The following is a 12,747-nucleotide window of genomic DNA, read 5'->3' on the forward strand; positions in this document are numbered from 1 at the left end:
CCTGCTGCACGCGGCAGAGTCCCGGAGCGGCTCCGCTGGCGGGCAGCGGGGAGGCCGTTGGGCCTCAGGAGTCTGTTTAGGTCAGGCCGTGACGCTTAACAGCTGTCCTCTGAGTTCTGCTCATGCACGGTGATTCCTGCTGCAGCTCTGGGTATTTCAGTGTTACAGATCTCCAGACTTTTTCAGGATCTTGCTCAGGTCTGGCAGTCTGGGACAGTGAGTTGCCCAGCAAAATAACACATTAAGCAGAAAAGGAACTTCCTCTTTTTATCAGGTTTCACATTGCTGTTTCTAAATTTTGTTGATGTCCCCATTTCTGGTTTGGGACATTTCAGAGAGACATTTCTAATTTTCCTGTTCTAGACCACTCAGTAAACCTCTTGGTTTTGGGGCAGCGTATTCTCTGCTACTCTTGTGTCCCTGAGGGAAAACATTTGCTCTGTTCATACAAGAACTTTTTTCACATTTCTTGTTTCATCTCAGGGCATTTGTAGTATTTGCATGACTTCAGTAGATGACTTGGGGATGACACCTTTATTTGCAGAGACAATTGTTAATTAAAAACAAGTCTGCCTCAGATCAGTTCCACAAAAGGAGCAGACCACTCAACTTGTGGTCAACTCATCTTTCACCAGGAGTTCCGCCAGCATTGCTGGGTCAGTTCTAGGATGACAAAAGTCAGCCCCCCACTGGCTCAGCAGACAATCTAAGTGTGACCAGACACTAAGTTGATGATGATTGTCAATATTGTTGATTTAAAGCAGAAGGCAAAAAGCTGAGATGATCTAAAATAATGATTATGTACTTGTTTGATGGGTAAAAGATGTGATTGATAATGTGTTACAGGTGTGCATCACTTGATGGTTAGGTAGGTGGACTTAAAATCTGGAAAAAAGAGTTGCTAGGTAAAGCATACAGGTAATCACTACTCATAAGTAACACTTTTCACCTTAATGTGTTTTGTATTAATTAATTTTCCTGTTAATTATCCAGTGTGGATTGCTGGATACTGGCTGAGGACACAGGCATCTCCTGGGAGAGCCACGCCAGAAAGTTTGAGTGTGAGGGTGTACGGAGACGTGGTTCATAATCAGAGCTCCAACACGTGACAGGGCTCTGGGTGGTGAAAGTAACAGCACCCACAACTGTAAAGCTTAAAGGTGCCTGATACAAACAACTCCCTTTACACATGGTTTAGTGGTTTTTCCTCCAGAACAGCTCAGGGCTTGCATGGTTTTGCTCAGTCCTTACCACCTGTTTTGCAGATGCCACTGCTTTACCAATGAGTGCTGGAAATTGCTTATACAACAATTGCTTCAACAATTGCTCGTTGAAGATATGTATGTAAATTTTGTTTTATATCTCTTCCTAGCTAAGAAGTATAAAAAGGTTACTGGGAAAGAAATCTACTCAGACACTTTAGAAAGCACGCCCATGCTGGAAAAGGAGAAGTTTCCACAGGATTATTTCCCTGAGGTATGTACAATCCCAGATATCAGGTTTACTCTGGTTTGCTCTGATTACTTGAGTAGCTACTGTCAATAATGTAAATAAGGTCAGAGGTGAGTCTTGGTTTTTATTTGTTTGTTGGTTTCTTATCACCTGTAATACATGTTTGAAGTCATTGCACGGATTTACAAAATTCAGACGGAGTCCTTTGGCTAGGATGGGGACAGTGAGGAAAAGACTTGTTTGGGCGTTTCCAGCCAGGGAAGCGGCACACGGGGCCAGTCGCGGGGAGACGCAGACGCGCTCCTTGGCAGGGGAGAGGTGCCCTCAGCAGGGTCCGTCCGTGTGCAGGGGCAGCAGCTCCTCGCCGTGGCTGCAGGCACGCTGGTTTCTGTTCACCTGGGTACCGCTGCAGTCGCTGCCACTATGTGGGGAAAAGGTGGTTTCTTATTGCTGCAGGAATACACGTAACTTGGAAACACACTGACGTGTTGCCTCTGACCCTGCCCTCGAACTCCCTTTTTTTGCTGTTCCCTTACCAACCGGGGAGTGCTGCGGGGGTGAAGGTGAAGGTCTTGTCAAACCCAGAAACACCAGCACAGCTGAGGGTTTTCTTCCACTGCACCTGCAAGCGCAATTGCACATGCACAGGCACTCTTTGCTGGCAGTTCTCTTCTTTGATGTTTAATTTGCTCATTTCCAATTTCTTAAGAACATCTAGAACACGGGTGTTTAATGCTTGGTGTTTACTACAGGGAATCAGTTTCTTGAATTCCTGTAACATCTGTGGATCGAACAGGCATGTTACTGCTTTAATATAAGGAAGAACTAAATAAACTTTAAAAATTAATTTAGAATTTGTAAATACACTCTTAGAGATATTTACAAAGTCCATGTGTGCTTGGAAGAATGTTGTGTAAATAACTGCGGGGTTGATGGGATGTAGGTTATTCTTCTTCTTGACTTTGATGCCAAATTATATTCTCTATACTGGAAGGGAAACTGCTTTTGACATCATTTTACTGGCTTTTACCTCCTGTGGATAGACATCTTGAATACGTCTTTGAAGTTGAGTGTTACATCATTTTGAAGGAACCTCAAGCAGTTTCTCAGAGGTTTATTTTTCTCCCCCAGCAGCAGTGAGCTGTAGCCGTGGGGGTGACTGACAGCGTACGTAGGAAGCGAGCGGTGCTGCTGAGTGATGTGGTTGTGACACCGAGAGCGCTGAGCGCGGAGCTGTTACCACGTTTGGCAGCACTAGGCCCAATTATGGATTGGTCACTGATACCAGAAGAATTATTTCCGTCGTTATTTCACTGCTATTGTTTCATTGTGAGACTGGCAAATCTGTAACTTGTTCAGCACCGTTTATTACCACCTCTCACATGGACAATTCTTCACAGTCTCCTGGAGAAACTGTTGGGTCTAGTGGCTTCCCACAGGGGTTTGTGGAGGTGGGATTGTGTTCACCTTCCTGGGCACCCGGGGATCGGCGGGTGCCGTGTTGCTCTTGGAGCAGCAGCTCCCCACTCCGTGTGCCCGGCAGCGTCACCTCAGCTGCTCGGTCGGGGGCACGAGGGGCAGCTGATGCTTGTGAGGGTCTGACGCCTTCACCCTGCTCCCCTTCGTTACATCACCTTACCTGACTTTTCTGAGAAGAAGGCACCGTGCTCTGGTGGTTCAGGGACAGGGTTTTCCTGGAGGAGGAATTCATAGCAAAAGAGAAAATCCACAGACACTCACAATTCAGATATGAAGGAATCCCTGAAGCACCTCGGAGGTGTAGTTCTGTTCCTGCACACAGCACAGCTCCTTGCAGTCATGTTGTGGCCCGACCCGTAGGACGGGCTGGGGGATTTACCCGTTTTATTGCAGAGCTTTGCCCAGTGGGAGGGGACAGTGATACGGGCTCCCCAGGACATCAGTAATGCAGAGAACAGCAGCATCAGTGTTTACAGTTCTGTGCCTTTCCGTGCTCATTTGGTGTGCAACTAGCAGAGACGAAGCAGCATGCTTTTCATGCAACTTCAAAAGTTAGGAAATAATGGTGATTATTTTTACACTGTGCTGGTTTTCATTTTGAACTGAAGACCAAAGAGTCTCTCAAGCACGTGTAAGTACAGCAACATCAGAAAAACAACAGTTACACAGTTCTGGTTCTCATATACATGTTTCTATTTTTTAAATTAATCTTGTTACCACCTATTTTCTTCCTAGACAAGTGCTGGTAACAGCGTTTCTAATTAAAAGACCACAAAATAATGTGTATTTTGAAAATTTGAGTTGACACATCAAATGCACAAGCAGCATTATCTGTCCAAACATTACATTTACGTGCTCTTGTGTGTTTTAACCAGACTTCTCGTATCAATTTGCAATGTTTTGCGTGAGAAATGGTTTAAGACTGATTTCTTTTCTTTTTATTACTGCTGCTTAAGGATGATCTAAAAGTAATTACAATGATTGAGGCATAATGCAATTCAAAATAATTACAGCCCACTGCATATAAAACTAACAAAACTTTCTGTCTTGATTTATGGGTCCTCTTGGCTAGGCATAAGACTCAAATGATGCCTCTGGGAGCAACACTCCAGATAATGTTAGGCCATTTAAAAAAAAGCAGATTTGTGTAGTCTATCAGGACTGAGTAATTTTTTTTTCCCATAGTGAGAAATTGGTTGTTATCATAGATCACAGATACTGCTCAAAGCTCTTATGAAAGATGAATTAATTTCACTAATGCTTTAATGCAAACCTTTCATGGAGAAGGCTGTATGGTGATAACCTTACTGCGGTCTCTCCTTTCTCAATGATGATTTATGTTGTCTTTTAGTAGATGAAACTGCCTGTATTCACAATCCATCTGCTGGCTAAAGGAATCCTATTAACAGAGGATCTGAGAAGAGACTTAATACTGTAAGGTGAAAGATGCGGTATCCCCTTTCTGGGACATGAAGCAGGAATTTTTTTTCCTATTTTAAAATGTAGATACCTCTCTGAGAGTGTACGGATGATCTATATCTTCTCTCCCTGTTTTTATGCCAGCTTACAGATGGCAAATCAGCTAGTGACTATCTGTTAAAGTCAAAATAAAGATTGTTGCTTTGAAATCTGCAATAAGAAACAATTTTCTCTTTCCTCCTTCCCAAGCTATAGTTCTTCTTTAAATTCTGTCTCCAAAAGTTTCTTCCTTCCAAATACTATATCTGGAAGTACTAAAGCACATCAGTGATCCAAAATGTGTAAGGCATGTTGTTCAGCTGCAGAATATATCTAAGGTGAAGGATGGCATTTTTATATTTAAGATGTTAAACAGTGGTTCAGCTACTGGGCTGCATTAGGTCCAAAGCCTACTGACATCTCCATTCTTAATGTTAAATAGAGAAATTATTAAGAAGTGAATTATTCATTGTAATTAAAGGAATTAAGTAAGTGTGTTCAAGTTACAATTGTCTAAAGGTAATTTATGGAGGCATAGGTGTCCATGCTTTGTTCAGCCTAGACTGGGTAGCATTCTCTAGCATGAGCTGAAGTCCCTCCCCAGTCTCCTGTGCTGGAATTCTTGGGCCAAGTGAAACGCCCAAACCGTCATATTTCCCTCCACCATGGCTGCTTGCTAGCTGTTTTGAATCATATGCTCCAACAATAGTATAATTTGGCTGTATAGGTAAGTCCTAAAGAAGATCTTACCTGAAGAGAATGTGGTGAAATGCTGTTAGGCTTGTCCTGACCAGGGCAGCAAATGCACTGCGAGACCGAGGTGTCAGTGTTGTCATTTTGGGGTGAGCTGTGGAACCTCGTCATTGCCAGTTCCACGTCCCGTTACCACTGTGCTGCTGTTACCTTCGTAGTATAAATCTTATTATTGTAATTATCTGCCTTTAATGACTATTTTATAAAGTAAGTTTCATAATGACTCTTTGCATTCTCAGAAAAAGGAAATGAGCTACAGAATTGCTATCGTATTTTGGGTTGGGCACCCAAAGTCTAGGTCTGTTGTTTATACTCCTATCGACCCTAAATTCTGCTGTTCCAAAGAGAAGAATTCTTACAGACTTGAATGCTCTTTGGAGAGTTTAGTGAAATGTAGGAAGAAAAAGAAGGTGCTTTGTAAAATAGAAGAAATATTGTATCTCTGACAGTGAATATGCAGTGTGAGAACATGCTGACACAGTCTGTGTGAGGACTTCAAACACGTACTGTTATTTTCGGCTGGTTTTGGCAGTGACCTAAACTGGAGCATTATAGTCCAGGTGCTGGCAGGGTCAGGCCCCACTGACTTCACTTCCCCACTCCTGCACTCCCCTTTCCCCACTCGGTCTTTTGAGGTTGTCCAATGGATGGAAGAGGGACCCCTGAAAACTCTGCCCCACCACGCTCAGTCTGCTGCTTCCACCTGCCTTCTGCCACCCTGGCGTGGCGACTTAGGACTTTCTTACAAATAAATACCTCCGCTTTCTTTCAAAATTTGCATCTTTATTGTATTTCTGTTGTCTAAAATAACTTTTAATGAAGAAATTATGTATTGCTGCTGGTTGGTGACTTCACTGGGGATGTGTGTATGGGAAGAAGTCGACAGCCACGATGATTTGCAATTCCCATGGTTTTGTATGTAAAAATAAGTGGAGCAAGTGTAAGTTTTATCACAGATTTCTTACATTTGCTTACATCATGCACAGGTAGTTAAATGTGTCCTTTCAATAGATAGATTCTTACTAAATTCTTTGTCCTGTCTTTTCTGGTAAATAAAGGGTGTTGAAAGCATTACGTGAAAAAAGCAAATTATCAATTAAATTATTACACTACATAATAGACTTTAGACTATCTAATAGTCATTAGATAGACTGACTTCATATTCTTAAGCTCTCACTATACATTTTTTTGATGAGTGCCATAGATATTTTCATTTGCAGACTTTTAAATTTATGCAGTGTCTTCTAAAAATCTTTAGCAGTAAAAATATGACTGATAGTGCTGTTACACTGCTTGATAGTGCAGAAAGGCTGAATGGGGCTTGAGTTTTCCATATGCTGCATATTGTTCTGAAATACAGGGAAATTAGAAAAGTACTCTGAACAGCTTGTATACAAACTCCCGAAAACACAACAGCATGAATTCTTTCATTCTGTAAAGTGACCTAAGGAACGAAAGAAGTCATTTTGGGGCAGGAAGTAGGTTCTGCAGGGGTTTTATGGAAAGCTGTCGTAGCACACTCCTGTTCCTGGCTGGTGAAACGCTGAGCGTGCTGTGAGTTGTGGAACCCGGGCTGGCGGGTGAGGCCTTGAGGAGTCGCTCTCACGTACCTGTTAGTGCCGAGCGTCGCCTGCAGCCTCGGCTGTTCTTGCTGCTCAGGAGGCAGCTGCTTCGTGTACACGATTCCCTCTTCCTCCAAGCTGCGTGTTCCTTTAAGAAGCTGCAATTACACCGCAGTCATTGCCGCTTTAATACGTCTTTCCTTCATGCCCCTGCTTTGTATGGTTGAATAAACCCTTGCTGGGTCACTATTTAATTTGATATGGTCCCTCTCAGTAAAATGATGGAGAAAAGATGAATTAAGGCTCTGTGCTAGTCATTATCAATCATGGTTTGTGTGCATTACTTATTGCTCACAGTGCTTTTTGACATTAGCCCTCTATAACCTCTCTCTTCATGTTAATGTTGTCTGGAGGTCCTTTTACCCGATGTAGCAGAGGTTATTTATGTAGGTGGTGTTTCTAGGGGGTTTTAAAAGGTCAGCACGATCTCCTGAGAGACTCTATTCACAAAGAAAAGGCTGCCAGAATGTAACTACAAGTTTTCAAATTGTGATTTTTAAAAAAAATTTTTTAAGGACTTCTAATAGGTGTCAGAATTTCAGTTACACTTACTAAGGTAAATTTTTGGTAAAATAGCCTCTGATATGTAACTACTGTCCTTAAAACCAGTATTTGCAGTGTATGTGTGAGGAAACACCAGGCTGCTATAAGAAATTCTGCATTTTACCATGTCATGAAATATCAGTTGTGTTGCAAATACCTTTTAATTGGCTTGTGTCAGGTTAGGCATGCAGCAGTGCCCAGGGTTGGGTGTACTTTATGCTGGTATTGCTTGTGTGGGTGAGGTCGTCGGTGACAGAATGAGTCCTGTGGGCTGCCTCTTGGAGGAGGGGTGGTGATCCACCACAGGACTCTTAGTCTCGTGCGCTTTGGTTGCACAAAGCCGTAAATTAATGGTACATGTGTGAGCCCGTGGCAGCAGGGGGGTCACACCCAAGGGAGAGGCGGATCCGGCTGATGTCATGGCAAGGCTTCGTGCTGCCGTCTTTGAAGGGAGAGGTTCCTGAGGGCTGGGAGAGCACTGTCTCAGCTCTTTTCAAGAAGGGTCCCTGGTGGCCTCTCCTCGGTCACGGGAAGGCGACGGAGCAAATCTCCCTGGACAACCGGTTGCCTGGACAGGGGCAGTGCTGTGGGTGTTGTATGTGCTGACTCCAGGCAGCCCTTCGATGGGGTGTCCCACGGTGTCTCCAAGCCCGGCTGGTGACACGTGTGCTGGGTGGTGGAGTATAACGGCTGGAAGGCTGACAGCAAGCTGGACGTGAGCCGGCACTGTGGGAGCAGAGGTGGCCGGCAGCATCCCGGGAGGCCTTAGGTCTCAGGAAGGAACTCCTCCGTCTCTTTGGCACCCCGAGGCCAGTCACATCTCCGGTGTCTGGTTTGGCAGCCCCTGTGCCAGCCAGGCGTGGGCAGGCGGAGCGGAGGCAGGAGCACGGGATGTGGGAGGAGAAGCCAGCGAGCCCGTCTGTGCTGCCACAGGACGGGGTGATGGGCAACCACACTGCTGATTGCAGTGGCCAAGCGGTGGCTCTGGAAGGGTGGTGCCGTGGGGTGGTGGGCAGCCACAGTGCGGGGGGCAGCACTCATCAGCTGCAGCAAGGGAACATCTGACTAAATCCGGGAAAAGACTTCACCATGAGGGTAAAGAGCAGAAGAGGGGCCCAAGCAGGTTGTGGAGTCACTGGGTATGGCTCTGAGCACACGGCCTGCTTGGCCCTGTTTTAATGTTACATCTTGTGAAGTACCTCTTCTGTTGCCAAAGAGGAAAACAGCAAATGAAAAGTGACAGTTTGATTGAAGACATTATCTTGTGCCACATCATGGGCATGGGCTATTTGATCTTAAGTTCTATGTATTGTTCTTCGGTAATTAAAAGTTCAATATAGTTATTTTTAAGAATGGAATGGCAAAGCTCCCCTTTTTTGATTGAGATTAGATTTAAGACAATTTTGAATGCTTTTAGCATTTAACTTTTGTCATTGTTTTGCCTTTGAATAAATGTCAACATTTTGCCAAATCTTAACTTGTAACTACGCTGTCATGATCATCACAGAAACTGTGAATAGAAGAGGCCTTACTGCGTGATGGGGTTTGTAGCTCAGCCGTGAAAGCCAGACTCAGGAAGGTTCGGTGCGTAGGCCTCCAGCCAGCCGTTCCCTGACTGACCACGGTGGCTGCTGCATCTACACAGGAGGTTATTCCTCAGTGTTGGAAAAAAAATATTTCCAATGAAGTAGATACGTGTTCACACTCACCACAGAGTTTTTGTGAGTAGAGCTGCAGTTTAGGATAAATCAAAAGTTGGGCTCTTCTAAGGCAAAAGTAATAAGGATTCAGAGAAATTAGTTCCCCTCTGGATGTATCCATCAGCTGGATTTCAGAGCAGAGCACCACAAGGATTTCCTCCCCGAATACGACCTTACTAGACCTAGGCAAATTTACTTGCTTTCAAAAGCCCAAATTTTTAAAAGATTTAAGCACCTATAAGCATCAGCAAACAACAACTGATGTTAATTACTAAATATCTCAAAACCACTCATTTCCCCCCGTTCTGTAGTTACAGAATTGATGCTGCCAGGAGTCACCAGGTGGGTCTGTGGGGCGGGGCGTGCTGTAAACTTTGCGTCTGCTCGGAAGAGAAGTCCTTTAATTCTGTATAATCCTTCTGGTTTAGGAGGCTTTTCTCCTTTTGTCTATAGGAAACCTTTACATTTGGCTAAACATTTTTTAATTTCTTTTATTCCTTCTTTATATATGTCCTGTGAGCTACTGAAAGCCAACTGTAAGTAGAGACTAAGAACAGAAGAAAGCTGTTCGTGGTGTGTCCGTGGTATCAAAATACAAATTTGGATTGAATGCCCAGAGGCCTCTGTCCTCAGTGCCTGTTCTTGGGCTCGATGCTGCGGGAGGACTGCTGTCCTCTGTCTAGCAGTCTCTCTAGGAAGGTCTCACAGGCCTGCAGAAAGGTGATTCTGAGATTGCCACCTGAAGTAAGGAATACTAAAAACAGGTTTCCCAAAATCTGGAGTACATAGCCCTGCATGAATTTTGTAGACAATTTTTTACTGCTTAGTTTTGTAGCATATAGGTAACGCTTTTCCCACAAAATTACAAGCTCTGAAATTGAGTGCAATCAAGGAAATAAGCTGTCACTTACAAGTAACTTTGCACATTTTCCTGGGTTTGGATAGAAGAGGACAACTGCATATCAGTAAATAGTTTTCACCTTCAAGCTTTCAAGAATCAGCTATTAATTCGGTAAAATAAACACTTTAAAATCTTCATAAGCACATTTTGAATGCGAGGAGAACCCCAGTGGGAAAGGAGCGGTGGTGCTGTGTCTGGTTGGTCCCGACTGTGCCACTGTGTTTGCGCCTGAAGGGGGGAGGAGGTGGGGGGCAGGTGACTCTGATCTGAAGGGCGATGAGGAAACAGCCCGTTTAGATTTTGTGCAGCACTTCGCTATCTCAGGGACTTTACAATTTGATGCGGACTGTGTGCTCACAGCGAGGCGGATCAATAGGTCTGGCGAGTCTCTTCTGAAGGCAGCGCCTCAGGAGAGCCATTCCCCTGCCCGGGGGTGCTCTGCCACGGCTGGCACTCTGTGCGTGGTAAGGAGTTGCAGTCTTCTGCTGCAGAATCACTGGTATCATTATTTAGGCCTGTCTGGTGCAATATTCATTACTGGAGAACATTAGCCTAGCCCCACGTTCATTGTTAACAGTGAATAAATAGGGTGCCGAATCAGGTCTTTCTGTGGGAGGCTGTAATTCACAGCAGCAGCTCAGGAGTGGTGCTGAAAAAATCCTTTTGCTGTGTCATAAGTGCCACATGTTGGCATGAGCTGATTTGTGGCTTTCTCGTGGATGTTGCAGTTTTGATAAATGTAATGTTTTACCATTATTTAAATTCCCCTTAACTTTTATAGAAATATTGGGCGGGTTGGCTCAGCAGGAGAAATAGCTTTCTAGCATATCTCATTCATTTCAGTTTGATGTAAATCTCCGATGACATTTTACAGTTCAGGTAAAATTACAAAGAAGCTGAGACATTGGTGCATAGGCAGTAAGAATTTTCTGGTTTAGGCTAAGCATAAATACAGTTGTAAAGCTTTCCTAATTGCTTGTCTTTCATCTATAAACAACTACCAGGACTTTTATTAATTTTACATGTAAGTTTATAACTGCTGCAGGACCAAAAATATAAATAATTCCGGTCTTTATAAGAGACACAATACATGTTTTCCAGGTGCCTCATTGGCAAGTAGTCCTTGTTATGACAGCATATGGGTGAACTTTGTTTTATTTTGTTCTCTGTACATTTCCCTCCCACAGTAATCTTTTACTTAAGGTGACTGATTCCTATTTGCTTGTTTTTCAGTGCAAGTGGTCCAGAAAAGGTTTCATTCGAACAAGATGGTGTATTACTGATTGGTAAGTTGCATCTGTAAGTTATTTGTGATCATGTGTGTATTGTGTATGTTTCTGTTAACAGCTGTTTCAGAGGAGGTGTTCATGTGTACATACTGGTCTATTCACAGCACAGATTGGTTCCAAAGCAGTTGCTTTGCTTTATTATTTATTGAACACATAATGCTCAGTAAGTTGTAATGATGCATAACAAAATGTGGGGTTAATATTCACAATTAGCATGGGATAATTCAGGTCGTAAGCAAGCTCTCAGTCAAGCATGATGAAGCAAGCTTGGTGTCTGTGACCAGGGCCACGGGCGTCACGCTCTGGAGCTGAAGGCGTCCCCACTGCCGCTCCCGTCGCACCCGGCACCCCCGGGGCTGCAGCGGCCTGCCCGGGCTGGGTGCCCGTGCCAGGGTGTGCGCAGCCCTCGCCGCTGGCATTTCTGAGCACAGACACTGTTCTCTGTGAACTCTTTAAGCTCAGTCCAGTTTCCACTGAAGTCAGTGGAGGGACCCTACCTTTAAGGAACGCAGCTTTTTTAAACCAGCTCCTACTATATTATTTTTACTGGAACAGGACTTTTTGTTTGTCATATTGAGGTCAGGATTCCCATTTTCAACGTAAGGCATGGTCCTGTTTTCTTTGGGGTTGCTTATTTTTGTCCTAGAGTAGAATAAAGCACCCAGCAGCCCAGCCCTTACTCGTAGGGTTTGGCAGAGGGGCAGCAGGGAGCCAGCAGACACCTCTTGCCCAGACTGCCGAGCAAGGCTCCCGCCCAGCAAGGCTCCCGCCTAGCAAGGCTCACTCAGGTGCAGCTAACCCGGCTGTCCTGAAAGCAGAGAGTGCTCCTCGTGAGATGTGCTGTGGAATCCACAGAAGAAACAAACATTTTTGCTTTTGGGATGACCCAACAGCCTGGCGAGGTGGGGGCTGAGGGGAGCAGACAGCTGTAGGACAGAGAAGTTGAACATGGTCGAGGTGTTACACACTAGATGATTGTCTTTGGCAGCAGTGCTGCTGGCTGGTGTGGACAGGAGGTGTATCTCACCACTGCCTGTGTGTGAAAATGCTGCCTTTAGTAACAATCATCGGAGTAATGGTAGTAGTGTGTGTTGGGGGGAGCAGCTGGTTGTACAAAACCCTATACCTGAGAGAGCTTGGAGATACTCCTCGTTTTAACTCAAGGAGAGCTCAGTGAACCCACAGGTGCTTCAGATTTCTCTGGTCCTACCTGGAAATCTGACCATACTTTTTACCATTGAGTCATAGTTCTGGTCTTCACTGCTTATTTATGTCACAGTATGTGAATGTTCAACATTTTTCCCTTCCTCCTATGATTGTTCATGTCTTAAAATTGTAAGCTTCACTTTAAAGTCTCATGAGTGTTCACACAGAGTTACTTTTGAGTGCTGACCAGTGTTCTTGCTTGTTTGCATAAGCAGATTTATTAGCTTAAGCAGATAGTTTGTGAAAAATGGAAAAAGCACCAAGTTTTCTCCTTTTATAGACTTCTGACGGAGAAATCAGGTGGGCAGCTATGGGATAATGTAGGCTCTTATTAATTTTTCCAA

At 44.3% G+C, this 12,747-nt stretch overlaps 1 protein-coding gene across 3 annotated transcripts in view; it reads left to right on the forward strand.

Annotated features, from left to right (window-relative positions):
• Positions 1-12,747, forward strand: part of INPP5A (inositol polyphosphate-5-phosphatase A) — a 245,053-nt gene that overhangs the window by 134,705 nt on the left and 97,601 nt on the right. For all 3 annotated transcript variants that reach the window (XM_074908024.1, XM_074908023.1, XM_074908025.1), the window contains exons 6-7: positions 1,373-1,476; positions 11,142-11,194. In XM_074908024.1, coding sequence (XP_074764125.1) covers positions 1,373-1,476; positions 11,142-11,194 — 157 coding nt within the window. The remainder of the gene's footprint in view (positions 1-1,372; positions 1,477-11,141; positions 11,195-12,747) is intronic.

This window comes from Athene noctua, chromosome 5 (assembly GCF_965140245.1).
Source record: "Athene noctua chromosome 5, bAthNoc1.hap1.1, whole genome shotgun sequence".
In the NCBI taxonomy this organism is placed as follows: Eukaryota; Metazoa; Chordata; class Aves; order Strigiformes; family Strigidae; genus Athene; species Athene noctua.